The 24229-nt window shown below is 49.1% G+C and overlaps 2 protein-coding genes across 3 annotated transcripts; both read left to right on the top strand.

The window, feature by feature from the left end:
• The first annotated feature begins 4884 nt into the window (after positions 1–4884).
• IRF6 (interferon regulatory factor 6) lies at positions 4885–17345 on the top strand. Its single transcript, XM_075540566.1, has 7 exons — positions 4885–5058; positions 9085–9289; positions 10518–10646; positions 13206–13364; positions 14339–14731; positions 15354–15472; positions 16418–17345. The coding sequence occupies exons 1-7, from the start codon at positions 4885–4887 to the stop codon at positions 16640–16642; spliced, it is 1404 nt and encodes a 467-aa protein (XP_075396681.1). The 3' UTR covers positions 16643–17345.
• Positions 17346–21433: 4088 nt separating this feature from the next.
• C1H1orf74 (chromosome 1 C1orf74 homolog) lies at positions 21434–24203 on the top strand. 2 transcript variants are annotated; one of them, XM_075529879.1, is made up of 2 exons: positions 21434–21493; positions 22712–24203. In XM_075529879.1, the coding sequence occupies exon 2, from the start codon at positions 22810–22812 to the stop codon at positions 23599–23601; it is 792 nt and encodes a 263-aa protein (XP_075385994.1). In that variant the 5' UTR covers positions 21434–21493; positions 22712–22809; the 3' UTR covers positions 23602–24203. The 2 variants fall into 2 exon arrangements, with proteins under 2 accessions (XP_075385994.1, XP_075385985.1); XM_075529870.1 differs by lacking the exon at positions 21434–21493 and adding an exon at positions 21551–21792.
• The last annotated feature ends 26 nt before the right edge of the window (positions 24204–24229 follow it).

The following is a 24229-nucleotide window of genomic DNA, read 5'->3' as shown; positions in this document are numbered from 1 at the left end:
GAATGGCATGTTGTCTTGCTTGGCTAAAATCATGAACAGCCCTGGCTCAGCTCTGGGCCAGTGGGGCCCAGGGAACTAGTCTGGGCAGGGGCTAGAGATGTGGGTATTTATGGAGAACTTGCTGCCTGGAATGAGGGTGTGGGGGGAAGACAGTTCCCTGGGAAGGTTGACCATGCCCCTGCTCTATGCCCAGTGTAAGGGGAGCAGTTGGGTTGGCGTCTTTGCCCATGGGTTGGTGAACTCTCTGTTGGAGACACGGGTCTTGAGTTTTACAGTCATGGTGGCCAGAGACGCCGGGCTGAGTTTGCTGGGCTCAAGTTCTTCTGAGGGCATGGGGATTTGGGTGGCTTTGTTTTGAAAGTAGATTTTGATTTCGTTGTGTGGGAGGGTGGCTAGCAGAGACTCTCTCCTTCCTAATCTCTTCTTTTGCCTTTGAGCAGTTGAGAGTTTGGTTGTTATTTTGCCTTCTTAGTGTGAGGACCCAAGGAGCTCCGGGTGTTGTCGTGGGCTGTGCACCAAGAAACCATTAGGTCAGAGATTCAAACCCACCAGCCACTCCAAGGGAGAAAGATGAGGCTTTCTGCTCCTGTAGAGATTTACAGTCTTGGAAACCCAAAGGGGCAGTTCTACTCTGTCTTAGAGGGTCACGTTAACTTGGAATTGGCTCGATGGCAGTGAGTTTCACTCTTCAGAGTGTGAGGATCCAGTGGATGAGGGAGGGACTAGGAGGGCAGGCTAGAGGATTCAGTACCAAGTACTTGGCCATGGGGTGCTCTGACTTGGGAGTGCTGGGTCCAACCCACAGGTAAAGCACTAAGATTGCCTGTGCCTTGGATCCCCCAGCTGTAAAATGAGACTAATCATCTCAGTTCTGGGACTGTGAGAATGAAATGGAACACTTTAAGTAAATGCATTTACAAACGAACGCCTATGCGGCTATAAAAGATTGTTGTTACCATCTTCTCATCAGCTCAAGGCCATCATCTTTTATACTTTCCAGTGAGCAAGAACTGTGTTTTCTTCATGTGGTTCCAAAAAAAAAGCTTGTAGATTAAAAATGAAAAAGTAAGTTGAAATATGCTGATTGTAGGAAAATGTGAGTCTAATCTAAAGCTTATATCACTCCCTGCCATCGAATGGGTTTCAACTCAAAGCGACCTTACAAGACAAAATAGAACTGCCCCATGGGGTTCCTGAGACTTTGAAATAATTACAGGAGCAGACAGCTTCTTCGTTCTCCTGCAGGCAGGCGAATTGGTGGGTGTGACCTGCTGGCTTTAGGGTTAGGAGATTAATGTGTTGCCCACGACACCTGTAGCTCCTTATCTAAAGCTTATAGGAGAGTATAAGAAATCATTTCAAACCTATCATGGGGCAGCTATCCTGAACATCTTGTGGAGTTGGTGTATCTCTATTCCCTTTTAAAATTTGGTAGGCTGTGTTACAAGATGAAAACACCGCGTGGTTGCCAATGTTGTCCTGGGACAATTCCTCCTCCATTTCCTTTTGTAATCATGTCTCTCAATGTGATACAAATTCTTCAGAAACAATGCTGCCGGTGGCAGCTTCCGTATTGCAGCCTGTGGATGCCCCACAACTCACCATTCCTCCCTTGGCCATTTTGGTTGTGTCCAGTGCTTCCTTCTCTATTTTTAGAGTCTGCATTACGGTGGTAGGAGGAAGGGGAGGTCTTGGCAAACTTTCAATAGGTGGAGAAGGTTGACAGGGAGGGAGGTGGGGCCGGGAGGAGCAGGCTGGAGCTCCTTCCCGTGGGGCTAGGAGGCGGGGTTGCTCAGGTGTAGAGCCATCTCAGCAGAACACTGAGAACCAGGGCTCTCGATCTTAATCACTGATCTCTCTGGGTGGCTGCTTCTCCCACCCCATCACTGTGTGGCAGCTCCTTGCCATGACCTGAGGCTGCTTGAGGTTTTTTTCTTGATGGGCAGTGGATCAAAGAGGATAAACCCTTTTCTTCAAGCCAAGATGGGCTTTTTCCTTCCATCAAGATGGGATTTCATATATCTGACACGCTCAGAACCAGGACGTGCCAATATTGCAATATCTCCAAAAAGCCCCCTTATTCCCTCCCCCCACCCCCTAACCAGGCTGCCCAGTTCACTGACCACTTCCCTATTCTCTTGGCCCTTCCTTTAATTGTTTCTCCAGTAGGGCTGAGACTGGGGAGGAGAAGGTAGAACTTGTCCTTGGGCGAATGTGCGGTCCTTCCTGACATGAGGTATCAATGTCCTCTTTGGTTTGACTAGCTTCCGAATAAAACAACGTAAACCAAAGCCAAGGACACGGGGGGGGGGGGGGGATGAGGGGGCGGTGGGAGGGGTGGATTGAACACTACCCGCCAGGCTCCCCTGTCCAGAGCCACAGTGACTTGTGCCCCCAGAGGGGAGGTTTCAGTTGCAGGACTTGGTAATTGGGTCAGAAAGCTCAGGTGAGAGTAGGCCCTGCCTTGCTCTTAAAGTGCCAGAGACTGAGTTGGATTTGGGTTTCCCTACTGGGAGTCTGGCTAGGGTGAGAGGGGAGGGTGGTAGGGGCTACCCCTTCAGCTAAGCTCTTCAAAGTGAGTGCCTTTGGCTTACTCGGTTGGTCTTGTTTCTGAACTAGGCTCCAAGAGGGCCTCTTAGAGACATGGAGGTGACTTAGGTATCTTCCTCAGGTCATTGTGGGGCTTCAGGAGCTCCATCCAGCATGGATGTCCTCAGGAAGGTACCTCTGATGAAAACATGGGGTTCGCTTAGTCCTTCACACAACAGTAGGCACGTAGTCGTGGATGAACAAATATTTGTTATGTAAATGAATCTTAATTTTCCTAGTACCTCTTTCTGCCCCTAATAAAATGATTAAAAGAAAAAAAAAGAAATATCTGAAAAAAATTAAAAAATACAAAACTACGCTTGTAAATATATTTACTTATTTATTTAATAAAATTAATTGACTTTTAATGACATAAAGAAAGAAAGAAAGAAACAACTCAAAAAAGTCCCAACACAATGGTGTGGGCAAACAGTTCTCTGTTGTTGTGATGCGTCCTCATTCTGTTCCACCTCATGGTGATTGGCGGAGTAGAACTGCCCCACTGGAGCTCCGAGGCTGCAAGTCGGAAGGAAAGGGATCACGAGGTTTTCGCACCAAGTCCTTCTCCCATGGAGTGGCTGGTGGATTTGAACCACGAACCTTTTGGTGAAGCTGAGCAGCTTACCCTCTAAACTACCAGGATGTCTTGAAATGATTTTCTAGTGACTGGTTTTCTTTATTTTTTTTTCTTTAACAGTTTTATTAGCGTGTCGTCCACGTGTCATGCAACGCAATCATTCAATCCTATCCAGAGCGGTTGTTCAGTTATCACCATATTCAATTCCAGAACAGTTTCTTCATCCTTGTACTCACTCTTACTCATATGGTTATTTGTTTCTAATGGTGGCAAAAATAGACACAACAAAACATTCTCCATTCCAAAACTTCTAATTGTGTAATTCGGTGCCATTGATTAATTATGCTCTTCATGTAATACAACCATTTCTTGAGATCCATTTCCAAATTAATTCCATCACCATGAACTCAATGCTGGCTGAGTAACAAGGCTTTCTTCTTTGCCCATGATAACCATTGGTCAAGTCTGGTTTCTTTCTTTCTTTGTAGTAGTGTTCTTAATACAATATTCACAGATCATACACCGTCGTGGTTAAATTGCTTTTGAAATGAATTGTATAGACATTATCACAATCAGTTCTAGTGTTCCCTCCCCCTTCCCACATTCATTATTTGCTCCCCAAATCCTCTCACCTTCCCCGTGACTGGTTTTCTTCCGACACCCGGTCCGGGCAGCCCATTGTTTCCTCCTGCAAGTGCCGCAGACTTGTTATCTACTGCGCCCGCCCGTGTATTTTTATGAGTCTTGGTTGCAGACTTTACCCAGTCTGGCGCTTACAACCAACCCCGTTCCCTCCAGCCCCTGTGGGGAGATAAACAGACCCAGGTGATGGGGCTGTCGTACCTGAACAGGGCTTGTCCTATGCCTGCAAACGGTGGCATTTCAGTATCTGAGGGTGTCTGAGCTTTATCAAACTCAAATGACTGGGCACATTCTGCCAGGCACTAAACTGTCCCCAGGATAACCAGCTGAAACCCCTTTCTTTCTAGGTCCAGAATCTTGGGGTGGCCAGGAGACAGGGGAGCCGACCCGAGGCCCTCTTTGGAGACGCGGCCTTCGCGCCCCTGGGAGTGAGTACTTCAGAGCCCAGTCCCAGGCACTTTTCACTTCCTTCTTGCCCAAGGCGAGTGTCATTGCTTAGTAAAATGTGCCCATTTGCCTGGAGTTGTCTTGTTTAAAAAGAGAAGGCACTTCGGCTTCTTGCCTATGCGGGGGCTTCGAAACATTCCTGGGAAAAATGCCATTATCTTTTCATTCCATTTCCCCACAAGCGATCCGAAGCCCCCCCACCCCCTCCCCATACTGCCGTTTCTATGATGCATTTTTCTTTTCCCTTCTCCCCTGTGATGAGCTTGAAAAGAGCCATTGCCCTCCCCCACCCCCAAGCCCCGGGTGCTTCAGGAAGGACTGTGTCCCCGCACGAATGACATCACCTTTCTATTTTTCTGCTGCGGGACTTAAATAGAAGAAATGTGATCTACTTTCATGATAAGTCTGATTTGGCTAGAGCATGAAGTATAAATGCCTTTGGAATAAGAATCAAAAGAACCTTTTAACCCCCTTTCTTTTCTTCCCCACCTGGCACTGTTTATTCCCATATTTAGTTTCTTTTCTGTAATCTACTGAAACTGTAGCTCTATCATACGGGAACAGTGGCTGGGAAAAGTTCCCAGTGGATGGCCTAATTCTCCTGCTCTCCACCCCCCACCCCTTAGGTTATGGCCCTCCACCCCCGTAGAGTCCGGCTGAAGCCCTGGCTGGTGGCCCAGGTGGACAGTGGCCTGTACCCGGGGCTCATCTGGCTACACAGGGACACCAAACGCTTCCAGATCCCCTGGAAACATGCCACCCGGCACAGTCCCCAACAAGAGGAAGAAAATACTATTTTCAAGGTAAAGAACGCCTGTCATCAGACTTGAACTTTTTCTCCTTCTCACAGCCCCTCCTGTTTTCATTTGCTTCATTTTCTTCTGCGTTCTGTTTTGGCCCAGGGAAGACACCCAAATACCCAAAACTGTTATGAAATAGAGAAACTGTTTATGATCGGGTGCCCAACCTCACCAGCACAGTAATTCCTCCTGTCGGGACATGTCTATGATGTGTGAAGCGCTTTATTCTTTCCCATTGGCCGAAAGTACTCAGCTCATGTCTCCAAGGATCTGAGGCGGGGTTGGCGGATTCCCACAAGTAGTGATGTGGCTATTCTAAAAGCTTCCAAGGGTCAGGAGTCACGGGCTCCTGTTCCCTCGCTCCGTGACTCTGCCACAAGGAGAGTGGCTTTATCCTGGGAATGGCTATTGGGACCAGGGCTGAACTATCAACTTCCTGGGTTTCTAACAGAGCTAGCTGGTAGGATGGGTGCAGAGGGTCTTCAGGACGTTTTCCTTTCGCCGTTAAAAATCTTTTCCCCAGAACTCTAACCCTTGCTAAAAATGTAAAGTGACTTGGTTCCAAGTTTTCAGTGCACAGGTTTTCTTCAATAGAAAGTAGCTTTGGTATGATAGTCATGTTATCTAACTGAAGACAGTATTTAATCACGTGACTTTTTTACCAAGTTTAAGGAAAACCCAAGTTTGATTTAAGACAGAAGAAAGTGGGAAGGTGGTTGGTGGGAAGGGGTTCCGTGTGGTTTTCCCCTCTGGAGGTCAGGCCTCTGCTCCAGACCAGCTCCTCCCTACTGCTCAGGCTTCCATCATAAGGAGCTTGAGCTCCTGTACCCTCAAGACATGGAAACATGAGTTTACGTTTTTCTGCCGGTGTTTACAAGGTGGACATCGGAATTGAGATTCAGTCCCCACCTTGGGCCTCTCAAGATTGATTTCCCAGGTTTCTTGCTGAGGCTGGATCAAGTAAGGTCAGAAGGGGCAGGCCTAGGGTTCCACGACCAATCGTCTTAGAAATGTTACCTACCACTGCCTGCCCCCCACCGACCCCGCCAAACTCAATTAGATTCGGTACAGAAAAGAGGAATCTGGTCCAACGGTACTTAGGAAAAAGTAAACAAGCTCTCTAAATTAAAATAATAAATAATGATGTAAAAGCGATAAGGAAAATCTCTGTGAGCCATCTTGCCGGAGTTCCTGGAGCAGGCCTTGAGATAGTCATGGCCTGCCAGTGGTCTAAGGTCCCTTACCCTGGCTCGGTTGGCCTCCCAGTAAAGCCTTGGCCCGAAGCTGGGTTTGATGTGAAAGTGTCTGGTGGCGGCAGATTATAGGGGAAGAGGCTTGTCTCTGAAAGCTCCACTCAGGAACTGTGTGCATGCTTAGTGCTGGCTGCGGGGAGGCCACTTCATCAGACTTCTATCTGCCCATCTGCTTGCACAATGGTGATAGGGAAGGCCCGGAGCCAGGAGCAGAATGCAGGTAGTTTCACAGACCCCTGATTCCCATGGGCCTTTGGTGGGACATACTGGTGGGCACTGCCATTAAATGTACCCAACACGTACCATCTCATTGAATTTCGTGCCAGGGAGGTCATTCCCTTCATGTTGCAGATGCAAACTAAAGCTGAGTCTCCCAAGGGGCCATGTAACTTGCCCAGCTGGCCAAGATTTGCATCTAGCTTTAACTGCCCACCCCCCTTTTGCTGTCTCCCAACAAGGCCTGGCTCCAAATCCTACTCCTCTCAACTGCATGTGTGATCCCAAGCCAGTCATGTAGCTTCTCTGGGCATCAGCTTCCCAAAAGAGGAGGGAGCCAGTCTTGTCTGCCCTCACAAGATTATTGTAAAGATCAAGAGAAATAACGTTTGGGAAAGAAACGCAAGGTTGGTTTTGAATTTAGGAAGAGAACTAGACCCCTGCACAATGACCAAGATCTCTCAGAAGCAAGAATCAAAAGAATCATAAGCAGAGCCCAGCTAATTGCTCACGGTGACTGTCGAGGGCCTGGGCTTCTGCCGTATCGCCCTTACGGCCTCGGGGTCATCTGAGGGGGGCCTGGGGTATGGCTTTGCGTAAGCAGGAAGGCTGGGCCTGTGGTCTGGCTCAGTCTGGATAGTTTCCATGGAGGGGCAGGGCATTTGGGAGCCACAGACATTTCTAGACCTGTGCCAAGGGCTGCACGGCCTGAGTTGGCGGGGCGGGGACAGAGGATCAAACAAAGAGAAGAGAAAATGTGGGGAGCCAGCAGCTAGATACCTGGGTAACTAGAGATGTGCCCCCCCACTCCCAGGCTAGGGGTCTGGGAATTTGAAATCCCCTGAGGGGGTTCAGATGGAATGGAGCCGCAATCAGGCCTCCTGGTGCCTGCAAACCCTCCTAGGGCGGCCCAACTTGATCAAGTCCCTTCATTCCATAGACAAAACACATGGAAGAAGGCCAAGTCCGAGAAAAGGCTAAAAGGAAATGATTCTGAACTGCAGGAGGAGAGATTCAGAGGAGCTATTGGAAGAGATTTCCGCACGGCTGCGAAGCTCTGAGACGCGGACTGGAGAGGAATTCAGAAGTCTTAGTGATGGGTAGAAAGTGCCCTCCGTGGGAGCGTGGAGGGCAGGGAGCTGGGGCTGGACCAGGCGACAGGCCCTGCCAACTGGGAAAAAGTGACCTTGGTGCTTTCTGTCTGGAGTGCTCTGCTAACACGATCCCTCGTCTCTACGGCCGAACACACCACCCTGCTGGTGACAGCTTGCTGTCCTGGCTGGTGACAGCTTGCTGTCCTGGCGAGGAGTCCAGTCCCTAGCGACAGAGTGGACGTGTCCCAGGGGGTTTTCTAGACTGTGGTCCTCCCTGGAGCAGAGCCCCAGGTCTTACTCCTGCGGAGCCTCCCTCTGGGCAGGTTAAAGAAAGCTTAACCACTCACTGCCACCCAGGCAATGCCAACTCGCAGTCATCCTACATAGGGCTTCTGAGGCTGGCACTCAGCTTCCGCTTTCTCTCATGGAATGAGAGGTGGGTTTGAACCACCAGCCTTGCTGTCAGTAATCCGATCCTTACCCAACAGTGCCACAGGGGCTCCCAAGAGAGCTTGGAGATCTGAAAACATGTCAGCCAGGAGGGGAGAGCGGCTATTTTGTGAGCAGAAACATCAGTGCCCCCTAGACCGGGAGGTAGGGCTGTTTCTACTGCCGCCATTATTCCTGAGGACCCTGGCCTGTGGGCTGGGCAGATCAGGGTTTCCTGCAGAGATGGCTTTGTCCTCTTGGCTGGGAAAATCATGGCGAGTCCCCACATTTGGAAAGCAGAGAGGAGGAGCCAAGGCGGTTTTAGCCTGTGCCACAGGCGAGGCTGGCACATGCTGCTTCCAGGGCAGTGGGTGGTTGTGTCGGCTATGACTCATGTGCTCAGCCAGTGGGGCAAACCGAACCCCCGGGAGGGTGCTGCCTGCCCTCCCAAAGGCTCTTCTTCTGAATGCACTTGGTTTCCACAGCCTTTGTTCATGCAGCTGATAGGAGTGTGCAGAAAGGGAGCAGCAAGCCCACACTCGGCACTCGATCTGCCTCCTCTTTGCCTTGCCTCTTACTATCACAGTCATTCCAGTGCAGACCAAAGAGGGGCCCAGGACTACCTCAAGCCCTGCCACCCAATGGGATCATGGACATTTTAGTTCATGCTCTTCTCAGCTTTTCTGTATTTTCAACTGTTCACTATAACACTGTCATCTGACATGTGCTGGCATCGTTGCTTGAGATGTGGCTTCTGCTTTTAAATCATGTCTGTGCATGCTACATTTCCCTCAGGCCTTGCCTTGCTTGGTCCTAAGGGCAGTGGTTCTATAGAAGGGGGGCTGGGGTAGAGAGATGCAGGTGTGTTTGTGTGTGTGTGTGTGTGTGAGAGAGAGAGAGAGAGAGAGAGATCAAGAACAAGCCCACCTTTTACAGTGATTTGGAGAGAGAGAGAGAGAGAAATAGCAGGAAGAAGCCCACCTTTTACAGTGGTTTGGGGCTCCAGCAGGCACTCACTGTGATTTCCCGTTCCTCAGGCCTGGGCTGTGGAGACCGGAAAGTACCAGGAAGGGGTGGATGACCCTGACCCAGCGAAATGGAAGGCCCAGCTCCGCTGTGCTCTCAACAAGAGCAGGGAGTTCAACCTGATGTATGACGGTACCAAGGAGGTGCCCATGAACCCAGTGAAGATCTATCAAGTGTGCGACATCCCCCAGCCCCAGGGCTCCATCATCAACCCAGGTGAGACCTCAGCTGCTGGGAGAAGATGGGCAGAAGGCCAGGCCAGGGGTAGACTTTAAAAAAAATCATTTTTATTGGGGGCTCCTACAACTCTCATCACAATCCACACATCCATCCATTGTGTCAAGTACATTTGTACATTTGTTGCCACCATCATTCTGAAAACATTTTCTTTCTACTTGAGCCCTTGGTATCAGCCTCTCACTCCCCACCCCCCTCCCTACCAAACCCTTGATAACTTATAAATTATTATTATTTTGTCCTGTCTTATACTATCCGATGTCTCCCTTCACCCACTTTTCTGTTGGGGATGGATTTTTAAGAGAGAAGACTGTTGCTTTTAACAGAGACGCCTAGCTAACCACGTGCGAGACTGGTAAAGCAAGAAAGCCTTTCCCTGAGAAGGACCCAGGAACAAAAGATGTAAACTCAGCATAGCTGACCTGTTCCTCTGGGGAATGGCTGATTAGCCTGATAATGCTTTAAGTGTGCAATGGGAGCAGTGGAGACTTGGAAGATTTGACTTCTAAACCAGGCTGTTAGCACTTCAGTTCTTGTGTGCTGCTTATTGCTTCAAGTCTCGTGAACTCTTGAGCCTCCAGTTTTTTCATCTGTCACACATGGGCTCTCCGTTTTCCTACGTGCTTCAAAGGCTATTGTAAAAATCCATTGACATGACATAAAAAAGCTATTAAGTTCTTTGGATACGTTGGGTGTGTAATCATGTAACTCATAGGATACTTTTGTGGAGAGAAGATGGCCTGGATCTTCTCTAAATCTAACGCTCAATAAGTACCAACTAAGAGCCAGGTCACTTAGAATGATACTCCAATAAATCCAGTGAGACCCTGAAATGAAGACTTGTCCCTCACACTTTGGTTCAAGGGTGGTAGATGGGTGACCTCCTGAGGAGGCAGGCTCGTGGGTAGGAAGAAGGTTCGAAAAAGAATTAGGAGATTTCTGGAAGGGAGTAGGACCTGGAGCTTGCGGATAGCAGAGGGGAAGAGAGCCAACAATAGGGTTGTGTAGGGTGAGTTGGATCCAGTGGTGAGTTAAGATGCACCCTTGGTTCACCCACTCTTTCGTTCAAGGGCATGGAGGATACACACTGAACTTGGGGGACCTTTGGGCTAGCCACCCTCTAACCTTGATGGGTGGGTCAGCTGCCCAGGTGGCCCTGCAACCTGAAGTGCTCACGTGTAGGCGTGTGTCTCTATTTCTTGGCTAGGATCCACTGGATCTGCTCCCTGGGATGAGAAAGATAATGACGTAGACGAAGATGACGAGGACGATGAGCTAGATCAGTCTCAGCACCACGTTCCCATCCAGGATACCTTCCCCTTCCTGAACATCAATGGTGAGTGTGACTAGTGGGCGTGGCACAGAGGGATGAAGAGGAGGTAAGCGGCCTTTCCCTTGGAACTGCTGCCCCTTGGCCACCGATGTACTGGGAGCAGTGACCTAGTGCTGGACCATCACGCTGCTCTGTTGGCGAGCCAGAGTCCCTGCCAGGGAAGTCCCAGCAACTCCGCTGTCCAGTTCGAGGGCGACTGGAGGGGTAGGTTTGGGGATTGGAGAACATTTTCTGAATCAATATTTTTATAAATATTTATGCAATTTTTTATAAATTTACAAAAACAAAAATTTGATTCAGAGAATGCCTAACATTTTACATTTCAAATTTTAATATAAAATTTATAAAAACAAATAACTTTCATTCTCAATCCAATTTCACTTGTGAGGCAGCTTCAAACGGTTTGTGGGACAAAAATCCCATGTTCCTTAAGTTCCACATTTCCACGAACTTCTTGAAGCCCACTCTATTATCAGCGCTCTTAAACTGCCTGTTTCCTTCCGGCCAAGTGCAGACGTCATTTCATGAGCTGCAAGGAAATTCTTGGTTTAAAGTCCGGATCCACTCCACTTGGACGGTATTATAAGAAACTCCAGCTGCTCCTCTTAGGCTTTGAGAGAGCTCACGTGTAAGAGACGTTTTTAAATTTTATTTTTATGAGCTTTGTGAACTCAGCTTTCCAGCAAAATGAGTCAGGCCATGAGAAGCCTTCCAGTGTGTGGCCAGGCCAGTTCTGAGTCTCCTGTGGTTCGTCGTCCGATGGTCTGGGACCCACGGGGCCTCGCTCTTCTGCAGCTTCCATGCACTGCAATGCTCTTGGTCAGATGGCATGGGCTCCGCTGGGCAGGGTCTTTTCCTGCCTCCCTAGTTACAGCTGCTGCGGTGTGTCCAATGAGATGCCCATGCCATCTGGACAACCTGGGATGCTGGGACGGTTTCTGTAGCACACGCTACGCCCCCTGCGGCCCCTGCTTTGTGAATCAGGAAGCGACTTTTGTTGTCTCTCCACTGGTCCTCCTTCACTCATCCTGACGTTTTATCTCGGCAACCAAGCGGGGACGAAAGAAATGTTTCCCGGGGGCCTTTCAGGTCATTGCTGCCGCATGCGACATCCCCACCTGGTGAGATTCTAAGTGGTGGACACTTGGAAATCTGGGGTATTTTCCCCAAACCTTGACTGATTCATTTTGTTATTCTGACCCCCTGAAATGACCCCATCTATTTCCAGGATTCTGATATCCTATTTTGGTTTGTATATGATTAAAGTTTTGTTCCATGTCCTTTTGCTATGTGTTGTCTTGAATCCATTCTGGGAGGATATGGGGACTGTACATGTATTACAAGAAAAAAGAAAAGAAATTGTATGATATGTAAACTATGTTCCTATACAACTGTTGGGGGGGAAGCTCTCACACACAAATGAAACAAAAACAAACAAAAACTCTTCTGATAGATATACACACCAAAAATAAATAAATAAAATAAAATGTAAATACATATTTTTTAAAAAGGAAAATGGATATGTAGGTTGAACCAGGCTTATTAAAACAGGTCAGAGAATCATTAGCCTCTGCTTTCAGAGCTGTTGGGCAGAGGAAGAGGAGCAATTGAAGAGCGGATGGCTAGAAGATGAGACTGGGAACAGGCAGCTACAGACTTTGGAAGGAATCTTTGGTCATAGCAGCAAAATGGGGTGGATTTTCAACATTATTTTTTAAGGAATTGATTGGATCATTTTGAATAAATAACGATTCCCCATGGTTTAGAATTCATACTGGTACGAAAAGGTAATTTTGTTCAAGAGGATTGTCTTATCATCTTATCGTTCCTCAGTCTCTCAGTTCCTTCCCCAAAAGACACATCTTTCTAGGTTCTTAAGTATCCTCCCAGAGGAGTTAGGCATGCCAAAGGATTTGGCTGTTCTCCATAGAATGCTTATGCACTAACCTTTGCTCAGAGCTCATCAGCTGCTTCACTTAAGGTCATGTTATGGGAAGGAGTTCTGGTAGTGGAGTAGATTATGTAGTGGCTGCTAACCTCAAGATCAGCAGTTCAGATCCACCAGGGAGAAAGATGAGGCTTTCTGCTCCCTGTTGTAAACATTTACAGCCTCAGCATCCCCAGGGAGCAGCTCTGTTCTGCAGGGTCACTACTGTGAGTCAGTGTCACACAGCAGTGGTTCTGTTTGGTTTTTTAATTTATGGGAGTTAGCTTCTGTTTGACAGATGGAGGTCAAATTTTGCAATTGGGAACATCTCACACACATCCTTTCTAATTTAACTCTCAGTGATAATGCCCCTCGCTGGCTTCTCATTATCACCAAATTCTGTATGTCGTGGGACAGCTAATATGATTAGGAAGGAAAGCAGACACGTATACGAATCTCATTTTTCTATGGCATTATTCTTTGGAAATCATTGATCGGGAATCACCTTTGGGTCATGGTTTAGTTTCGTTCGTACTTGACTCCTACCTACTGACCTTGTTAGTCCTCAGAGCCTCAGGGCAGGTGATGGGCCTGTGAGGTGCCCCCACCTGCTCACCCACATCCTTCTTTTTTAGGCTCTCCCCTGGCACCAGCCAGCGTAGGCAATTGCAGTGTGGGCAACTGCAGCCCTGAAGCAGTGTGGCCCAAAACGGAACCTCTGGAGATGGAAGTGCCCCCGGGGCCCATACAGCCCTTCTACAGCTCCCCAGAGCTGTGGATCAGCTCTCTGCCAAGTAAGTGAGCCCCGGGCTTTCTAGCTGCGCTTTTGGATCCGAGTACTTCCTGCCTACCTACTGCCCCACTTCTCTGCCATATATAGAATAGCTGCCAGTGCCTGGCTTCTGGTTGGCTGATAAGAACTAAAGAAACCTGAGCTCATGCCTACTTGCCTCCAAGTGGCGCTCTGATTGGTTACAGCTCCGGCTATTATAACCTCATAGGTGGGCGGGAGGCCTGCAAGTATCAGTGTGACTAGGAGATCTGGGGGCAAGACCAATTATGGTATAGAGGGTTGAATGGCCGTGGGCTTGGTTAAGGAAGTTCTGGATTTGAGGGGCCTTGGGACCCAGAGATAAAAACCTCTTTCAGGATTGGTCACAAGCTGATCTCAACCAACAATCAGTCTCATGGCTCTGGTCTCCCTTTCATGACACACCTGGTCCAGGGTGTGAGTGCTAGAAACTGAAATGTCCCAAAGGCTCAGTAGTTTTCCTAAGACCCGTAGGGTTCAGCAGGGGCTCATGGAGGGGAGATTTGCTTTGCTGTCTACTCTGCCCTTTCACTGTTGCTAGTGAGGCCAGATCCACATGCGGGCAATTTTAGAAAGATGGAATTGTGCTTCAAGCTCTTCTGATTTCTTTAAATGAGGAAGCACAGAAATGAAGCGGTAACACGCCGTCTTGCTTTGGAGCTCTCCTGAGTTCCCATGAATGCAGAGCCTCTTTTTCTATAAAGAACAGTGCCATCACTTTGCTTTGTGCGATGAAATTCTAGCCTGAGGGCGTGGCAGTCGACCAGAAGCAGTACAGATGGACCTTGAACTGTTGGTTTCCAGGCAGTCTTTGGAGTGGTTCCTCTGGGGATATTTTGATGTCACCTTTTATTGCTGGAGGTGCAGCGCTGGGCGGGGCTTGGTCTTGATGGACTCCCAGGGGTCCTAGGGGTGAATAGGGAGAGCAGGGTACTCAGGTCCTCTGTTGTCTTGCAGTGACTGATCTGGACATCAAGTTTCAGTACCGTGGGAAAGAGTATGGGCAGACCATGACCGTGAGCAACCCCCAGGGCTGCCGGCTCTTCTACGGGGACCTGGGCCCCATGCCTGACCAGGAGGAGCTCTTTGGTCCTGTCAGCCTGGAGCAGGTGAAATTTCCAGGCCCCGAGCATATCACCAATGAGAAGCAGAAGCTTTTCACCAGCAAGCTGCTGGACGTCATGGACAGAGGACTGATCCTGGAGGTCAGCGGGCATGCCATTTATGCCATCAGGCTGTGCCAGTGCAAGGTGTACTGGTCAGGGCCATGTGCCCCCTCGCTCGTTGCCCCTAACCTGATTGAGAGACAAAAGAAGGTCAAGCTATTTTGCCTGGAAACATTCCTTAGTGGTGAGTGTCTTTTTGGTAGGCCAGTGATGTGAAATGCTCCCTGGAATTGTGTCTTTCCCCTTCCATCCCTCCTCTCTGCCCCATTGTTGTCCACTTCACTCCTCAGTTTCCTCCCTCTGCGGGGCTCTTAGTTAAATTTTAAGAAAAATCATTCTGGAGAAAAAGAAGGGAGAAGAGAGAGCCTTGACTGAAAAAGGAAAGTGTCTTGGGCAATGAAGAAGGGAGTTCGACTGTAAAGCGTGGCGCCTGGAAGCTATTTTCAGGTTGGCAGAAGAGAGAGACAGTCTTGTCTGCATCCCTGAAATGCTAGACAGTGCGACTGCAAGTTGATCCCTGTTCGTCGTATTTAGCCAATCATAGTCTTTTCTTTGGGGAAATACCTGAGTGGTGGATGCAAGCAGGCAGTTTGAGAGCGCATGAGGTGTGAAATCTCCATGGTGGGTTAAACCCAAAGTGAGCTTAGATCAACGATGCTCCGTGCAAAGAACCCCCTGGGACGCATGTGATGGTGGGACGATGTCATTGCCAATAAACTGGGCAACACGTGACTCGTGGCCAGCAGCACCAGCGATGGCGCCAGAGTCACTCCGTATCCCCAACGTGATGTTTCTGCTTTCCGCAGAACTTATCGCCCACCAGAAAGGACAGATAGAGAAGCAGCCGCCCTTCGAGATCTACTTGTGCTTTGGAGAAGAATGGCCTGATGGGAAACCCCTGGAGAGGAAGCTCATCTTGGTTCAGGTGAGAAGATCAGTCTGGGTCAAGGGTTTGGCCTCTTGGTCGGGGTTGAGCCCTGAGTAGGTTTCCATTCCATGGGTGGCAGTGGACTTGACCAGGTTAGAAGATAAAGGACACTAAAAAACTGAATGGCCCATTTCACGGAGAACATATCTTTTACCACCTTACTGACATTTCAGTCTTGCCGAGACCTCACTGGGCCTGGTGGGAAAAGTGCTTCTCCCCTAGTTTCCTGGTTTTTTTTAAAAAAAAATTAAATAGTGATGAAAACACCTTGCCATTAAGTTATCTTTTAAGTGGACGGTGCGGTGACATCCGTTATGTGCCCCATGGCGTGCAGCCAGCACCTCTACCCATGTTCAAGTGTTCTTCCTCCCCCGGAGCGGACACTGAAGAGCCCGTGGTGCTGTGACCACGTGCTGGCTGCGAACTGAAAGGTTGGAGGCTGAACCCCACACGCCTGGCTAGAGAGGAGAAATGCCCGGCCACGCGCTCCTAGGAAGGTTGCAGCCTAAAAAACCGTATGGGGCAGCTCTGCTCTGTCCCCTGGGGTTGTCAAGGGTCACAATAAACTTGACATCATGGAACCACAAGAAAACGGTACCCCTTGCATAAGAGCTCCTCATTCCGTCCTCCCATCACAAGAAGAGGGAGTCCTCACTTACTCTCAGAAGGAGCAGAAAGGCTCCTTGGCCCGGCCTCCCAGGGTTCTGTGATGAGGCAGGCAACAGAGGAAAGGTAGTGAAGGGTCGAGTCTTCAGGCCTGATGTGATGCTGCATCAAGTTCCTTCCCCTCCTTTGGGTCCCTTCTAGACTGCACGTTGGCAGCGGGTGGTCGGAGAGGTGAAGGTGAGATTAGCGGGGCAGGCTTCGAAGCTTCTCCAGGGAGAAGCTTGAGTCTTGAGTCCCTCCTGTTGCGTGCAAACACCCGTATGTCTCCCTGGGCAGGTCATCCCTGTGGTGGCTCGCATGATCTTCGAGATGTTTTCCGGGGACTTCACGCGCTCCTTTGACAGTGGCAGTGTCCGCCTGCAGATCTCCACTCCTGACATCAAAGACAACATCGTCGCCCAGCTCAAGCAGCTGTACCGCATCCTGCAAACCCAAGAGAGCTGGCAGCCCATGCAGCCCGCCCCCAGCATGCAACTGCCCCCTGCCCTGCCCGCCCAGTAATCATGGATGCCTTCTTCTTCCCAGCCTTTTTAAAAAGAAATAGTGTACATATGGATATTTTTTATTATTCAGATTTAGCCTGCTTTTCAAGCCCTCTTCTCTCTCACACTGTTGCTAGTCTATGGCTCTTTCCAAATGTGCCTCGCTTTAGAAGTTGATGTAATTTATGGAGAAATCACTCTCCAGATGGCCCTGTCCTTCCTGAAGCTCCCTGTGGTAGTGTAATGTGGTAGAAGGAACTCGGGCCTGGGACACCAGGATTCTAGCTGCCGCTCTTGCTTGTGATAGCGTGACCTTGAACAAGTCATTTCGTCTGTGGGCTTCCGATTCATCCCTTGTAAAGCCAACGGCTTGGATTGATGCCAGAGCCCGCATCCAGCTTTAAGACTGATTGGACGACTTCTTTCGACCTGTACAAGGTGATGTGCCGGGAACCCAAACCCTTCTGCCATTGTTTGTGTACCACCTATTTTCTAGTTCTCTCTTGCTTTTATTGAAGTTCCCTCCAGCACGGATTCGTCCATGATCAAGCTCTGTTGGACCTGTTCTGCTAGTATAGTAAGCTACCTGCCTGATAGGGAGAGTGAAAGGGAAGGGGGTGGTGGGCGGGGGAGCTGGCTGGTTGCTTAGGAACCAAGCTTGACATCTAAATAGAAATAGGTGCCAAAGTCTGAAAGTCACCCTGGCTGTAGAGGCCAAGCTCATAAACGGAGCTGCTGACAGAGGGAGCCTAGGGATTCTGTGGACCAATCAGCAGTCAGGGGTTTGCCTGGCCACTTCTCAAACACATGTCAGTGGATGTGTGTGGTAGAGGATTTGGAAGGCAGCCTTCGGAGGAAAGGCTCTTTTCCTGATTTTCTTCTGAAAGGATGAATTGGGAATGAGGTAAACCTCTGACTACAGTTCCTCTTTGTTTGTTTGTTTGTTTTCCTAAATACTTTTATTGGGGCTCTTACATCTCATCACAATCCATACATTCATCTGGTGTGTCAAGCACGTTTGCACATATGCCGCCATCATCATTTTCAAACCAGTCTCTTCCCACTTGAGCCCCTGATATCAGCTCCCCCTTTCTTCCCCCTCTCCCTCATGAACCCTTGATAAGTTATAGATTATTATTTCCATATCTTACATCATCCTCCTTTGCCCCTCACCCTCTTTTCCATTATTTGTCCCCCTGGGAGGGCGTTCTAGGTTGAGCCTTGTGATCGATTCCCCATTTCTCCCCCCACCCTCCCCTAATCCTCCTGGTATCTCTACTCTCCTTGTTTGTCGGGAGGGGTCAGCTCCAGTCTTACTCTCCTTGGGACTCGTTGCAGTTGCGACAGCTAGTGTGTTGCTGTGTGAAGGCCAGCGTACAGAAGGGCTGGGCGGTGCTTTTTTTGGGCTGGACTAGCACCAACCTGCTTGTCTCCCTTCCTTGTCAAGGGAGCTGGGTGTGCAGAATTCAGGGGAAGTGTGATGCAGAACAAAGCAGCTGGGCCTCCTACAAACTGGTCTCATCGGGTAACCTGTTCTCAGGCTCTGGCCATTCTCCTTTCTTGGTCTCTCATTTGGAGAGGAAATGAGACCTAATTTGAACTCCAAGACCAAAAAACGAAAAGAAGATGGTAATCTCTGGGTGCAGGTCTCATTCCTCTTGAATGCCGTGTGTGTACCACGTCACAGTCGGGCAGTCCAGGTCTCGCCTACTACCCATGCTAATAGCTCAATCCAAAGCAAAAGTGGCAGTGGGTCATATTTATTTATTCAGAAACTATAACCCTTGATGTTAGGGTCTTTAAGGGCCTGGTAGAGAGCCCTGGTGGCATGGGAGGCTACGAGTTGGGCTGGCAACCACAAGGTCAGCAGTTCACAAGGTCAGCGGTTCGAAACTACGGAGTGCTCTTCGAGAGAAAGATGAGGTATTTGCTGCTGTAGGGATTTACCGCCGCGGAAACCCACAGGGGTGCCTCAACTCTGTCCTCTAGGGTTTCTAGGAGTTGAATTGACTCTGTGACAGGGAGTTGGGTTTTTTTGTTTTGTTTTCTGTTTTCCATTTTTTTGGTTTTAGGGGACTTGGGCTGGCGGGCTGTACATTGGGTTGCCAATCACAAAGTCATGAGTCACTCCACAGGAATCTCAGTAAAAGCCAGATGCCCCATTGGAAGCCAAAGTTGGGCTTCTAGAGCTGAGGAGGTATACTAGAAGGCATAGAAACCTTACCTATTTTTGGTCATTTGGTTTGAGTAGGTGAAATAAGGGGTTTGGTCCTGAAATGATGTTGCCTCTGTGTGTATCTAGGTAGATCTAAGGTAAAAGAACTCACCGTAGGTAAATTGGGAAGTCAAGTAATTGGGTCTGGGCTGGTACCTTGCTTTCCCCTGACAGCAGGGCGTTGATAGGGATGGGAGCTCACATACCTAATGTGAGATGATAAAGAGTATTGCACATTGTTCTCTGGGGTACCAAGGACTAACCTTTAAATATGCAGCTGCAGGAGAAAGCCTAAGAAAGGGCTAGAGGGGTGGCTTGGATGAGTGACTTTATGTGATCTTAACTACATCAGTCAGCTTTCTTGTTTGGCACCCTCGATGGGACGTGGGCACATGCGTGTGGGGTTCTCCCCACATCTCCCTGGGTGCTCTTTCTCCGGTCCTATTAGGATGGATGCCAGGTTTCTTTCCTTGGCGACTCTGTTTTCTTCTTGCCCTCTCATTACTTAACACTGGGTTGAGTCTCCGCTGCTTTGCCTGTCCACTCCATCCAACTACATCGCCTACCTTGTTATATATTTCCGAAATTCCAAAGTTCCCCCTTGGGAATGATCATTTCCCTTGTAATTGTTCAGCGTCTTTCACCTGCTTGACTCCAAGCTTGCTGAAGAGAGCGACTGTTTGTCCTGCACTATGCTGCGAGCATCCTGCACAGTGTCTGGCATAAGGTGTGTTCTCAACTATTTGTTGCTGGAATAAATGAATAAACTAAAATAGTCTTTATTTTTCTTCTTCTTTTCCTAACCACCATGGTTATGTTAATTCCCATCTTTAGTCCACAGTTAAGTTTTTACACCCTAAAGATACCAAGGTTTAGGCACAAGCACATAATCTTTTCAAATAGAGATTTTGCTGGACTGAAATGAGCACAAATGACCCCAGTTCCCAAATTTGGGCCATTTCCTCAGGAGGGTTCTCAAGAAACTCCCTTTGTCCAGAGCGGATAAATCTAGAGACTCAGTCACTGGCTTAAAGGTTCCTTTAGAGTATGGCAGGGGGGGTCGAAGGGAAGTCGGGAACCAAACACGGATGAGTACAAGAGTGATGGAAATTGATTGTGGTGATGATCTTACAGCTCTTCTTGATGTGACTGAACTGCTGTCTGATATGTGAATTATATACCAATAAAACTGCTGAAAGGCAAAAAAGAGCCCACCCCTTGTCATGAGAATTGGATGGATGGTAAAGACATGTGAACACCTGAGTGTTACCTTTCCCTTTCATCTGAATGTCCCAATGGAAAACGTTTGCTATCCCTGGTGCTGTCGCATCACGTGAAACAGGAAGCCGAGTCCCTAGCATTTAAGCTTCCTATGGGTAGGATGTTCATCTATTTCATACAAAGCAGTACTTATTTGTACCTTTTGCTTAGAGTGAATGCTTTCACACTCGACACCCTACCTAAACATAACCTTGCCTAGAACTACAGGTTTCCTCAGTTCCTCTGGGAATTCAGCCTCTCAGATTTAGCATTGAGGCAAGTCATACAAGTGAAACAACCGACTGCAGTCAATCCACAATTAGGGATTCTTATGGTGTACTGGGTTACAAGTTGGGCTGCTACCTCAAGGTCAGCAGTTCAACACCACAGGTTGCTCAAAAGGCGAAAGATGTGGCTGTCTGCTCCCAGAGAGATTTATAGCCTTGGAAACTCACAGGGCCAAATGTATTTTGAATTTTACCCTGCCCTGTAGGTCTCTGAGTTGAAACTGATGCGATGATGATGAGTTTGGTTTGTGTGTGTGTTTTAATTTCTACAACCTTGGTAGTAGTTACACGTTGGGCTGAGATCCTCAAGGTCCCAGTTGCTCTGCGAGAGAAAGAAGAGGTTGTCTACATAAACAGCCTGAAAACTCACTGGGCAGTTCCACCCTGTCTTAGGATCATCACTATGAGTCAACATTGAATAGATGGCAGTGAGTTTGGGTGTTTTTGTTTTTTGCCTGGGTAAAACAATCTTCTACAAAGCATGCCTGCTGTCTCTAGGTGGGAGGCGAAATATATTTCTTCATATACAAGTCAAAGCGGGTTAAAGCACTGACTTCTTCAGTCAAGATAGGCCATGTTGGGAGGAGCCACAGAGTTAAGTCAAAGGTCCGTGATTAAATGCACCTGACACTCTGCAGGAGAAAAATGAAGCCATCTTCTTCCTTAAAGATTACAGCCATTCAGAGTGAAAAATAAAAGGTATGGAGCACTTCCTGGACTATGAAACAATTTAAAATACGATTTGAAAAGAGAACTCAATAGTTGAGCTGATACAGTTATACACACATGTACACCGTGTATGTGTGTGTGTGTGTGTGTGTGTGTGTGTGTGTGTAATGTAGGAAACTCTACGGGGCAGGTTACTTTGTTGTACAGGGTCACCGTGCCCTGGAATTAACTGCGTAGCTGCGCGCTCAGGCCGCAGGGCGGCACCCGGCACCGCCGAGCTCCGCCTCTTTCCTCCGCTCGGCCCCGCCCATTGCGCCGCTCGGCCCCGCCCATTCCTCCGCAGACAGGGTGGGGCCGGCCGTTTGGCCGGAAGGGGTGCGGCAGCGGGCGCCGGGACTTCCGGCACGGTTCGAGGCGACCTGTTCCTTCCTAACGCGAGGTGCGTGAGCGCGCCCGATGGCGTCACGGAGGAGGGGCGGGGCCTGGTTGGGGGCGGTCGGGTTTCCGCTGCGGCGCGTCTCAGGCGGCTCGGAGTCGAGCGGGAGGAAGGGTCTTCACTAGCGGCATTCCCGGCGTCTCGCAGGACGGCCCGCCCGCCGAGCTGGCAGGACACTATATGTGAGAGGAATCGCTGCCTCCTTTAACAAAGAATCCCGTCGCTGTGCTAATGAGAGGCTGCGGGGATGACTGCGCTGCTGACCCCACCCCCGGGTCCTGTCTGTCCACAGGAGGGTGAAGGTGGGACCCGCAGACATTTAAATACCACCCCAAACACGCAGGTGCCAATTCGTTGGCGAGAGCACTGAGCTCCAGAAAGGGAACTTTTTTACCGTGACCTTTTGGCACACCTCACTAATACCCTGGAGGATCAAGAGGATGATGAATGAAAAGCGATGGGCTTTCAGAAGTGTTAGGGTTAGGCTGACGTGGTATGACCGTCCAGGAGCCCAGGTGGTGTAGGGTTTACGTGTTGGACTGTGACCTGCCTGGTCGGCAGTCAAGACCACCATCTGCTCTTCCCTGTAAACGTTAGTCTTGGAAACCCACAAGGGCAGTTCTACCCTGTCCTGTAGGTTGTTACCAACTCAATGGCAATGCCTTTTTCCTTTTAGTATAAACCAACAATGACTGACCATGACACCCCGATTTAAAAAAAAAACTTTAAAGGACTCCTGCAATTTGAACGAATTTTACTTATTTGTTACAGGATGTTCTAGTATACATTTGTTTAATCAGGTCACCTTTATTAGGTATTCTTGGAAGGGAATAGAAGGGCAAGTTGACACTGGAAGTTGGGCGTTTGGAACTTACGTCTTTTCCCTAGGAGCGTGGCTCTGGGTCAGTTGCATGGAGTTTTGCCAGAGACGCCCTGCTTGCTCCAAGTCCTCTCCCATCCGCCATCCCAAATGATTTACAGTTTGAACCAGAGCATCACTTGCAAGCAGGTAGACACAGTATTTTAGAGCTGAGAGGCAAAGTCATACAGTCAACCAGTGCTTGTGATAACCCTTTACTTGGGCTGGGCTAGCATTCCAAAGCAGAAAGGGACAGCATGACCTTTGGAAGATGCTGTATGACTTTTGGGAAGACTGCGGGCAGGCTGCCTGGTGTGTCATGTCTTGTGTTAATAATCCTCCGCAAAATGCTTTGCTTCTAGGCATTTTCTTCCGCAATTGTGTGGAGCTTGGAGCTGCCGCCCAAGGAAGGGGCCACGGATAGCTCAGGAGGCAGTTCTTGACCTGGCTACAAGATCCCATGGCAAAACCCAGCCCGCAGCTGTTGGTGGCAGCAGCTCAGCAGACGCTGGGCATGGGAAGGAGACGAAGCCCACCTCGAGCCACCTGCCTCCACCTAGCTGCAGAGGTGCTGGCTGTGGCTCGGGGACTGAAACCAGCTCTGCTTTATGACTGTAACTGTGCAGGGCCTTCACAGATCCAGAGCTATCTGGAGGAACTGCAGAGCCTGGGCTTCCTGACCCTGGGACTTCACATCCTGGAGCTAGGGGAAAACAGCCTGATTATCAGCCCTGAGCATGCCTGCCAGCACTTGGAGGAGGTGCTGCGTGGTCCCCGAACCTTTGTGGATGTTTCCAGCACCCAGCCTCATCCTGTTCTCTGCTCGTTGGACCAGCTTCCAGACTTGAAGGGCCTTGTGGCTGAGATCATCAAGCATTTGCAGGGGCTGCGGAGGAACTTAACCCCGGCAGTCTCCTGCAGCAGGCTCCAGTCCACTGGCTGGAATTTATGTACTGTGTTTGGGATCCTCCTGGGCTATCCTGTCCCCTATACCTTTCACCTGAACCAAGGAGATGACAACTGCTTAGCCCTGACTCCACTGCGGGTGTTTACTGCCCGGGTCACCTGGCTGCTGGGTCAACCCCCAGTCCGGCTCTATTCTTTCAGTGTCCCAGAGAGCTTGTTCCTAGCTCTGAGGGACATTGTGAACACCTGGAAGGAGGACCTCACAATCCGATGTCAGACTCAGAGTGACTTTGCTGACCTTAGTATCTCCTCTGAAATAGTCACCCTGCCAGCGGTGGCCCTCTGACTGTAACCCTCCTCCCGTGTTGCAGGTGCGTGGAGAAGAACGATCTTCCAGCCAGGGATCATCTCAAACGTTAACTCCAGTCCACTGGTAGGGTCTGGCTTGAGCACCTGAGAGAAGGGTGTTGAGATCATACCTGGGCTTAAGGGAATAGAATGCTGTGCACAATTGACCACATCTGCCATGGGCATGGGATATGTGATGATGGCATTGTGTTACATGTTTGCCACTTCCTGACTAGGCTGCCCTCTTGACTTGGCTGTGCATTTGTTTATTGGACAGGATAGAAAAGGAGCGATGGTGGGAAAGAGGAAGAGTGGGTAGGACACAGCAGTGTACCCTGGTAGGCCAGCCTTGTAAAGATGTGCCCTGTGTGGGCAGTCTGCTTACCAAACAAAGGCCTAAACTCGCCTTGATTTGGACCAGGTAGAATAGACCAGGATGTGTAAGCATCTCTCTTATCTTTTGTGATACGATGCGTTATTCAGGGGTAAAAAGAATTCTGAGGAAGGGAGACTGGTCAGTTGATGTTTATTTCACAGTACGTTAAAAAAAAAATAATAAAGCCCTCAAAGTTGCCTTTCCAATTGATGGGAGAAGCCATCTGTAAAATCATTCAGACTTCCTGAGT

The sequence above is a fragment of the Tenrec ecaudatus genome, chromosome 1 (assembly GCF_050624435.1).
Source record: "Tenrec ecaudatus isolate mTenEca1 chromosome 1, mTenEca1.hap1, whole genome shotgun sequence".
Classification (NCBI taxonomy): Eukaryota; Metazoa; Chordata; class Mammalia; order Afrosoricida; family Tenrecidae; genus Tenrec; species Tenrec ecaudatus.
The sequence above is the reverse complement of the archived record's forward strand: the minus strand, read 5'-3'. Positions and strand labels throughout refer to the sequence as shown.

What these genes read in the sequence shown, in the direction of transcription:
- IRF6 (XM_075540566.1), top strand. Translation starts at nt 4,885, where the DNA reads ATGGCCCTCCACCCCCGTAGAGTCCGGCTGAAGCCCTGGCTGGTGGCC. An exon ending in AAGAAAATACTATTTTCAAG is followed by an intron (nt 5,059 to 9,084) that starts GTAAAGAACGCC and finishes CCCGTTCCTCAG; the next exon opens with GCCTGGGCTGTGGAGACCGG. An exon ending in GGAAGCTCATCTTGGTTCAG is followed by an intron (nt 15,473 to 16,417) that starts GTGAGAAGATCA and finishes CTCCCTGGGCAG; the next exon opens with GTCATCCCTGTGGTGGCTCG.
- C1H1orf74 (XM_075529879.1), top strand. Translation starts at nt 22,810, where the DNA reads ATGGCAAAACCCAGCCCGCAGCTGTTGGTGGCAGCAGCTCAGCAGACG.